Consider the following 10,119-nt stretch of genomic DNA (forward strand, 5'->3'; position numbering starts at 1 on the left):
GTACCTCTCAGTTGTCGGGTGTGTTAACCAATCTTCTTCCTTTTCATTTTTTTTAAATGTCCAATTAGGATTGATGATCTCATTTGCTAGTTTTAGAATCAAATAGGTCAATACTCAATAGGAACACACATATGCTTTAGTCAAGTCACATGACCATGTACCAAACAGACTCTAGTACTCCGTATAAATATGTATAATTGACGCAAAATAACTGCAATGTATGTTTACATTGGTACATACAGAGGCGGTAGGATAGCACACAGAGCTGGATGAATATGACAGCTTAAGAAATTCTAGGACTTGTTCCTACTTCTTGCATCTTCTAACTGATTCACAATATCTCTCATAGTTGGCCTTTTTCTCGGTTCCCTTTCAGTGCATCTCAAGGCTATGGAAAATACATCGTAAATTTGCTCCTTGACCTTGGAATCCTGAAACTCCTCTAGAAGGGTGGAATCGATCACCTTATCAATCTGTGCAGAATACTGCCATTTTGACCTCGCCCATCCAACTAAATCCATTCCCTCAGGAAGAGATGCATCTACTGCTTTCTTTCTGGTTAAGATTTCAAGCAAAACCACTCCATAGCTGTACACATCTGACTCCTTACTCCTTGTTGTTGCATATGCATTTTCTGTACATGAAATAAGTTAAATTAAGTTCTCTAAGCTTTGGATTTTCACCATAAAATATTAGAAAAATAAATAAATAAAAATCAAATACTCAAAAGTATTACCTGGTGCAATGTAGCCTATTGTCCCAGGAAGTGCCAATGATTGTGTTGAAATGGAAGATTGATCTAAAAGCTTAGCAATGCCAAAGTCAGAGATGCGAGGCTCCATTTCAAAGTCGAGGAGTATGTTCTCAGGCTTGATGTCACGGTGTAGAATAGGAGGATCACAGTCGAAGTGGAGGTATGCTAATCCATGGGCTGTTCCAAGAGCTATATTGTGGCGCACATCCCACTTGATAACTGACAGAGGGCTTGTCCTATGAAGAGCATTACCAAGGTTACCATTTTCCATGAAATCATACAGCATTAGACCATAATTCTCCATCAACCAAACTTTCTTCAATTTTACTAAATTCCTGCGCTTGATATGTGCTAGTGTCTCAATTTCCCTCACCAAGCTCATACTTGCGCCTCTTTCTCCCCCAAATTCAATCTTCTTGACAGCAACAACTTCATCTGAGCCGAGCACAGCCTTGTAAACAGTTCCATGGGCTCCTCTCCCTATTATATACTGTTCACCAAGATTTTCTGTAGATTCCAGTATTTTACTGATTGTGTAAGCAGAATTTTCCTTGCTTGAAGCTTTGGCATCTTTTTGCAGTTGTTTTTTCCTCTTGACAAGTGCATAGCATATAGAAAGTGCAGCAAGTACTGTAAAGAGTGACGATCCAAGTGCTATCATTGCAATCTTAACATTGTGAAGTCTTTCCTTGTCATTGTTCTGTTTAGAATCACAAATTCTGATATTCTTGCTTCCATTACAAGTGGAGCCACCGGAGTGACTGCAGTCGACACAAAGATCAGGATTTCCAAGAAAGGCTGTTGGCAGCTTCTTTAACAAAGATGGGGGAATCGGACCAGAAAAGAGATTATATGAGATGTTTACAGTGTCTAAACTACGCATAGAACCAAGAACATCCAAGGACCCTGTTAAATGATTGTGAGATACATCTATCCACTGTAGACTGGTCAAGCTCTGCAGGTCAGGGGGCAAGTGACCTGTGAACTGATTGTCACTAAGATTTAAGGAAGTGAGGATTAAGTTCTTCGATGCAGTGACTGAGGAAGGCATTGATCCTTTCAATAAATTTCCACCAAGATGAAGTTCTTGGAGCATTTGAAGCTCAAACAAAAATGGTGGAACTCCTCCTGTCAGACGATTCTCCCCCAAATCTAATGTTGATAAGGCTGTCATGCTTCTAAGGCTTTCTGGGATTGATCCGTTTAAAGAATTGAAAGACAGATCTAACTTGAGCAATTTACTCCAATTGCTAAGTTCAGATGGCAAAGGGCCTTTCAAATTATTATGAGATAAAAAAACAGCTTGAATTTCAGTCAAATTTCCGAGCTCTGGAGGCAGAGAGCCAGAAAGATCATTCCTGGTGAAATTGATCCAGGTGAGATTGTGACAGCTACCTAGGCTTGAAGGAACTTTTCCATGAATTTTATTTTCACTCAAGTCAATAAAGGTTAGGCTATGATTTTGTTTAAACTCTGGAATCGTTCCTGTGAGGTTATTATGTTCAAACCTCAACCTTGTCAAACTAGTGCAGCTTCCTACATAAGGAGGTATGCTTCCACTCAGCATATTGTAGCCCATCAGCAGAAGTTGCAGCTTGTTATTGAAGCAAAGGTTGGGCGGAATTTCCCCAGTAAACTTATTGTTTGTGATATCAATTATCACCAAGCTGCTGCTATTAATCCCCAAGCCACGAGGTATGATTCCAGAGAACTGATTGTCAAATAAAGTAAGATTTTTGAGGTTTTTGAGCTCAGTTATTTCAACAGGCAACTCCCCTGATAAGTTGTTACTATAAATTAGAACAAGCTCAAGACTCTGAATCTTCCAAATATCTAGTGGAAACTCACCTGTTAGACGATTATTATATAACTGAAGGTGTCTTAAATTAGTTAACATCCCAAGTTCACTCGGTATTTCACCCTCAAATTTGTTATCATTTAGCTGCAACTCCGACAGAAGCTTACAATTTCCAAGCTCTGACGGTATCTTCCCTGACAGTGAGTTTTCAGATAGGTAAAGAATTGACAGTTCAGTGAGTAGGCCAATAGAAGATGGAATTGTACCTATTAGTTTGTTAGTCCTGGCAGAGAATTCTGATATCCTACTACAGTTGGCAAGGCCTTGTGGAATAACCCCATCAAATTGGTTTACTGACAAGGCTAGTTTCGTTAAATTCTTGCAACTACCAGAAGCTAAAGAAGGAATGGAGCCTTTCAGGTTGTTTGTGCTTACATCTAATTCAACCAAACTTTCAAGATTAATCAGACTCGATGGCAACACACCAGTCAGAAGGTTGTTAAACAGATAAACTTCTTGGAGGGCTGAACAATTTCCAATAGAAGGCGGTATACTACCAGTCAATTGGTTATTGTTGACCCAAAAACTCAAAAGCTCAGTTGCATTTCCTATATTTGAAGGGATAGACCCACTAAGGCGGTTATTATTGAGGAGAATAAGTTGAAGATTTGGGATCTGAAACAAGGACTCAGGAATCTGACCCTCTAATGAATTCTCATAAAAGCCGAGGCCCTGCAGATTCTGCAAGTTTCCCAAATTTTCTGGGATTTTACCAGTGAGATTGTTTACTGATAGGTCCATCTGCCAAAGAAGGCTACAGTTGGTGATCTCAACAGGAATAAAACCAGAAATAGCGTTAAAACTAAGATCAAGTGTATCTAAATGACTTAATCTGCCAATTTCAGGCCCCAAAGGACCAGAAATGCCATAATTGGTTAAGTTAAGAGTAGATACATTCTGGTTTTCATCACATACAACACCTATCCAAGAACAAGGGGTAAGCTGGGAAGAATTCCAGCTACTTTTAACAGATTTCGGAACTTCCCATTTGCTTAAAAGCGATACTAAAGCTTGCCCATCAGAGCTCAAAGCAGATAAAGTACTGAATAATACAGTGATAATACAGAAGAATAAAAAGATGATGAAGCTCCTTATTTTTGCCATGAAAAGTAAAAATATAAGAAGTTTCAAGTTTGGAAGAGAAGTTAAAGAATAAGAATCTAACCTGGAATTAGATTAAAATCTATGACATTCTGTGTCTGCTGTCTTCTTGTTATTGGGAACTTTGCTGCTCAATGAATGCTTATATTACAGAAATTCAACAGAAAGGACTTTGCAAATTCAATGTTTTATTTTTATTCCTTCATTTTTATATGGGTCAATGAGTTTCATGTGTATTTTTTAGTCGTTTACAATATTTAAAGCATTTTGTTTAGTTGGTGGGATGAAGTGTGATGAGCTGGGATAAGATTAGGACATCTAATCTTTCCTGTTCAAAGTAGTACTGCTTATTACTATATCAAGTTGCAGGTGGGTCTCACTCTAATGAAACCACGGGCTTTTTTTTTTTGGAACTAAAATCAATTCGTTAATCAAAAGTCATACAACATCTTTAGAAAAAGATTACGGTCGTTTGAAGTGTGTTGGTGATGTGGAGTTTTCACGTCAACATTAAAAAAATAGAAAAATCTGTCATCTGGTTCAGGCCTCTCTTGTTCAGTTACCCTTCATGCTTATCAAAAGTTTTCATCCTTCTTACTTGTCATACGCTTTTATGTAAGCATGTGCTATGGCTCGAACCCGTGGTATAACTGATTTCCGATAGGATTCATGCACTTGGAGCCTTGGATGTAATAGATTCTAGAGTCCATATATAGAGAGTGGAATTTTATGCATGGCTTAAAATTTTCCTATAATCTTAAATCTACTCTTCTTAATTTTGTTATCTTACTTTAATGTTTTGTAAGATTTTGAATACTGGTATTTTGGACTTATCTAATCTGGTTTATTATCATGAGCAGGTGTATGGAACGTCATGTATGCCTTAAGCTGATTATAATTGATTTTGCTGTGCATTCGACGAGCTCTGATTGGAAGCGTTGTGGAAGATTGTCATGTATCTTGGAGGTATTGTTTTGCCTTAAATTATGTTTTCTTTGAAGCGTCATATTTCTAGTGGACTAGTGGTATGCTAGATTATTAAATGTCCTGCTTAGTGAGAAAGGGCAGATCATTTTTTCACAAAAACCAAAATTATCAACGCAGTATATTGAATGTTGTTGTTTCTCAAAAAGACTATTGGTTAAATGACCTAAAGACTGGCGTTTCACTTGACTCTTTCAAGGACTAGAACGAGTACATGCTCTATTTATACCGAAATGTTGATGACATAAGAATCTTAGAAAATACAAACGGGAAAACTAAAGTTGGGAGTTGATTGAGTGCAACTTGGAGACTTGTGGTTATGTGCCGAAGCACAACTGCACAACTTGCACAACTTGCACAAGCGCGAAAACCTTGGGATGTTATTGAAACAGAGTTGCTGATTGGGTTTTTGAAGTCTTGATGATTTGCCTGAGCAGGCTGTGCTGTAGTGCCTACTGCCTAGGCAGTAGGCACTTAGGCAGGAAGGAAGTCATCTGTTGCAATAATCGATCATTATTGCTTTGGTTGCCTGACTGATGCACGAGTTTCAGCACCGTAGTCTTGCAGATGTGAAGTCTGTTGTAAACACCCCTTTTGATTCAGTATAGAAATGTAGATCTCTTAAAAGGGTGGTTTTTATAGTCTTTTCAATTGAGGAAATTTCCACCTTCAAAAAACCTTTTTTTGTCTCTTGTTTTACTTCATCAAAGCCAATACCTTTCTAGTTACAACACTTTCCTGTGTATATACTTGACTAAAATCTAGAAAACAGTTTGAATTGTTTCTTGTCAACCATGTCAATGTTTGACAAGAAATATAAAATTTGACACGTATGTTATAGACACTATGTATTTATATACAATTCAGAGATGCTAGAAAATTACAGGGTTGGAAAGATGTGAATAATGTGAAACCTTAACAAAGAACTGCTAGGATTCTTTTTTCATTCTTACAATAGGATTTGCATCTTCTAACTGCTTCACAACATCTCTCATGGTTGGCCTTTTTCTTGGCTCCGTTTCAGTACATCTTAGAGCTATGAAGAAAACATCATAAACTTGCTCCATGACTTTCGAATCCAGGAACTCTTCTAGGAGGGTGACATCGATCACCTTATCAATCTGTTCAGAGCTGTGCCACACCGATCTTGTCCATCCAACTAAATCCATTCCCTCTGGGAAAATTGCATCCACAGCTTTCTTTCTGGTTAACATTTCAAGCAAAACCACTCCGTAGCTGTATACATCCGACTCCTTACTCCATGTAGTTGCATAGGCATTCTCTGTACCATAAATATTGGGTGACAAAAGTTAATACATAAAATACATAGCATTAAAGGGGGAATTTTCTTGACATAAAATACATAGCATTATTACCTGGAGCAATGTAGCCTATTGTCCCAGGAACTGCATATGATTGTGTTGAAATGGAGGTTTGATGTAGAAGCTTAGCAATGCCAAAGTCAGAGATGTGTGGCTCCATATCTGAGTCGAGGAGTATGTTCTCAGGCTTAATGTCACGGTGTAGAATAGGAGGATCACAGTCAAAGTGGAGGTAAGCTAATCCATGGGCTGTTCCAAGAGCTATCTTGTACCTAACATCCCACCTTATTATTGCCTGTGGACTCTTCCTGTGAAGAACATCACCAAGACTACCATTTTCCATGAACTCGTACAGTATTAGGCCATAATTCTTTGTTACCCAAAAATTCTTCAGTTTCACTAAATTCCTATGCTTGATCTGCCCCAATGTCTCAATTTCTCTCATCATGCTCATACTCGTTCTCCTTTCTCCACCAAGTTCAAGCTTCTTGACAGCATAAACTTCGTCTGAGCCTAGTACTGCCTTGTAGACAATTCCATGGCCTCCTCTCCCTATGATGTACGAGTTATCAAGATTTCCTGTACATTCCATTATTTTTCCAAATGAGTGAGAGGAATTTCCCTTGCCTGAAGCTTCAACATCTTTTTTCTGTTCTTTTCGCCACTTGACAAGTACATAAAACAGAGAAAGTGCTGCAAGAATTGTGAAGATCGATGAACCAAGAACTATCATTGCTATCTGAATGCCGCGGAGTCTTTTCTTGTGATTATTCTGCATTGCATTACATATTTTGATATTCCCGCTTGCTTCACAGTTAGAACCACTGGAGTGACTGCAGTCCATGCAAAGCTCAGGATTACCTAGAAAGGAAGACGGCGACTTGCTGAGCAGCTTCAACAAAGTTGAGGGAATTGGACCAGAGAAGAGATTATAAGATATGTTCACAGTAGCTAAACTAGGCATATGAGCAAGAGCTTCCAACGACCCTGTAAAGTGGTTGTGAGATAAATCTATCTGCTGTAAATTGGCCGATCTCTGAAGTTCAGTCGGTAAGTGAGCTGTCAAACGATTGTTGCTAAGATTCAAGGAAGACAGGATCAAATTCTCTGATGCAGTTATTGAGGAAGGAATTGATCCTTCCAGTAAATTTCCACCAAGATGAAGTTCTTGGAGCATTTGAAGTTCAGACAAAAAAGGAGGAACTCCACCAGTGAGACGATTCTCACTCAAATCTAAGTAAGACAAGGCTGTCAAACTTCTAAGACTTGATGGAATTGATCCATTCAAAGAATTGAAAGACAAGTCCAACTTAAGTAACTTACCCCAACTGCCTAGTTCTGGTGGCAAAGGGCCCTCCAAATTATTACGAGATAAATAAACAGAACGAATTTCTGTCAAGTTTCCGAGCTCTGAAGGTAGAGAGCCAGAAAGGTTGTTCATGGTGAAATTGATCCAGGTGAGACTTTGACAGTTACCAAGGCTTACAGGCACTTTTCCATCAATCTTATTTCCACTCAAGTCGATGAATAAAAGGCTATGATCTTCTTCAAACTCTGGAAGCACCCCTGTGAGGTTGTTTCGTTCAAATCTTAACCTTGTCAGACTAGTGCAACGTCCAACATCAGGAGGTATGCTTCCACTGAGCATATTGTTGCCCATGTCAAGCACCTGCAATCGTTTATTGAAACAAAGGTGGGGCGGTATCTCCCCAGTAAACTTATTGTTTGTGACATCAATCATGACCAAGCTGGAATTCATCCCCAATCCCTGAGGTATGATCCCAGAGAACTGATTATCAAATATCGAAAGATTCTTGAGGTTTTTGAGCTCGGTAATCTCAGCAGGCAGCTCCCCCTGTAAGCTGTTATTGTATATAAGAATCAACTCAAGACTCCGTATCCTCCAAATACCAAGTGGAAACTCACCCATAAGGTGATTATTATGCAACTGAAGGCGGCTTAAACTAGATAACATCCCAAGTTCACTTGGAATTTCACCCTCAAGTTTATTATCATTTAGAAGTAACTCTGTCAGAGACTTGCAATTACCAAGCTCTGAGGGTATCTTCCCTGACAACGCGTTTTCAGCTAGATAAAGTATTGACAGTTGAGTGAGCAGCCCTAGAGAAGATGGGATTGTTCCTGTCAGCTTGTTTGTCATGGCGGTGAAGGTTGTCAAGCTACTACAGTTGCTCAGGCCATGTGGAATGACCCCAGTAAACTGGTTTACTGACAAGATTAAAGTCTGCAGACTCTTGCAGCTACCAGAACCCAAAGAAGGAATGCTACCTTTCAGGTTGTTTGAGCTTACATCTAAATTAACCAAATTTTCGAGATTAATCAAACTCGATGGCAACTTACCACTCAGGAGGTTATCAGTAAGGTAAACCTCTTGCAGTTCTGAACAATGTCCAATTGAAGGCGGTATAGTACCAGTCAACTGATTATCATTAACCCAAAAACTCAAAAGTTCAGTTGCATTTCCTACATTTGAAGGAATAGACCCACTAAGCCGGTTACTACTGAGGAAAACATACTGAAGATTTGGGATCTGAAACAAAGACTCAGGAATCTGACCCACTAATGAATTCTGATATAAGTTGAGGGCCTGCAGATTCTGCAAGTTCCCAAAATTTTCTGGGATTTCGCCGGTGAGATTGTTTACTGACAGGTCCAACAGCTGAAGAAGGCTGCAGTTGGAGATTTCAATAGGGATGGAGCTAGAAATTGTATTGAAACTAAGATCAAGTGTCTGTAAATGATCTAACAAACCAATTTCGGGTCCTAAACGACCCGAAACGCCATAATTGGACAGGTTTAGAGTAATAACATTCTTCTTTTTATCACATTCAACACCTATCCATGAACAAGGTGTAAGTTGGGAAGTATTCCAACTATGTTTAACAGATTTCGGAACCGCCCATTCGTTTAAAAGCGAAACCAAAGCCTGCCCATCAGAGCTCAAAGCAGAAACAGTATTGAATAGAACAGTTATAACACAGAAGAATAACAATATGATCAAGTTCTTAATGTTTTCCATGACAACTCAAAAATATAAAAGTTGCAAGAAATGAAAAGAAGCAACTTTTACCTGTAATTTGGAGAATTTCTTAAAGTATGGGAATCAGAACTCGGTTCTGATTGAAGAAAAGAAAAACATTCTGTATCTGCTGTATTCTTGGATTTTTCTGAGAACTTTTGCTGTAAAATTTATGCTTATATTCCATTTTTTAACAGTTAATAATGAGTTTCATGTGTTATTTAGCTGTTGTATGATTTAATTTAGTAGAGTAGTTATGTGATTAGGACAATTGAATCAATAGATCTTAGTTTTAATACTACAAATACACATGTTAAACTAATATATCCTGCTATATCATGTTGCAGGTGAGAATGTGAGATTATACGGCGGGTCCTACTCTAATGATACCTTGAGAGCTTCTCATTCCAAGTAGTTGAGCGGGTGGGCGCGTGGACCCGGGTCAGTTGGAGAATGCTTAAGATTTGGACTTGTGGAATCTGACCCAGGTCAATCTTTTCTACCTTAATGTTCTTAAATTCTTATTAGAGGTGGGGATGGGGCGGGTCGTACAACTCATGTGTTTGGCTGCCAGCGGGGTTGTTATGTGCTTAAACGGGCCACGTAAATTTCGTGGTGTGCCAATCTTTCAACAAGGTCTATACACGACCTGACTCACATGTCATGTTATATTGGTGGAGTGACGGTCCCCTTTCAATAACTCAGATTTTTGCTTTTTGGTTATTTATAACAGTTCAACGCTAAATTGTATTGGCCCTTCGAGCCATGTCGGGCTTGTGATGGGCTCATTTTGTCTCGGTCCAAGATGGCGCATGTGCCAATATGGCACATACATATTTACTTATCATTCAAAAGTTTTTAGCAAGTTTACTTGCATCATTAGTCTATGCAGGGTATTTTGATTATACCACTTCATTTCTTGACTTGTATTTATGGTCAAGTTTATCTGTCTTTTTTCAACTTGTGCATTATGAGGATTACTTATATATTACGGGTTAAGCTTGGTATGATTGACTATAATCTACTTTTGAAAAGCTTCAATTGGATGCTTATTGAGAGT

General features: G+C 38.7%; 2 protein-coding genes and 1 long non-coding RNA gene across 3 annotated transcripts; 1 reads left to right on the forward strand and 2 right to left on the reverse strand.

Annotated features, from left to right (window-relative positions):
• Positions 1-178: 178 nt before the first annotated feature.
• On the reverse strand, positions 179-3,739 carry LOC110701060 (receptor-like protein kinase). Its single transcript, XM_021878648.1, has 2 exons — positions 737-3,739; positions 179-634 (listed from the first exon to the last, which is right to left on the reverse strand). The coding sequence occupies exons 1-2, from the start codon at positions 3,714-3,716 to the stop codon at positions 294-296; spliced, it is 3,321 nt and encodes a 1,106-aa protein (XP_021734340.1). The 5' UTR covers positions 3,717-3,739; the 3' UTR covers positions 179-293.
• Positions 3,740-4,310: 571 nt separating this feature from the next.
• On the forward strand, positions 4,311-10,066 carry LOC110701062. Its single transcript, XR_002507311.1, has 3 exons — positions 4,311-4,402; positions 4,574-4,679; positions 9,407-10,066. It is a non-coding gene; the product is annotated as an uncharacterized LOC110701062 (long non-coding RNA).
• On the reverse strand, positions 5,533-9,281 carry LOC110701059 (receptor-like protein kinase). Its single transcript, XM_021878647.1, has 2 exons — positions 6,074-9,281; positions 5,533-5,979 (listed from the first exon to the last, which is right to left on the reverse strand). The coding sequence occupies exons 1-2, from the start codon at positions 9,057-9,059 to the stop codon at positions 5,627-5,629; spliced, it is 3,339 nt and encodes a 1,112-aa protein (XP_021734339.1). The 5' UTR covers positions 9,060-9,281; the 3' UTR covers positions 5,533-5,626.
• Positions 10,067-10,119: the final 53 nt, after the last annotated feature.

Source organism: Chenopodium quinoa, unplaced genomic scaffold, assembly GCF_001683475.1.
Source record: "Chenopodium quinoa cultivar QQ74 unplaced genomic scaffold, ASM168347v1, whole genome shotgun sequence".
NCBI lineage: Eukaryota > Viridiplantae > Streptophyta > Magnoliopsida > Caryophyllales > Amaranthaceae > Chenopodium > Chenopodium quinoa.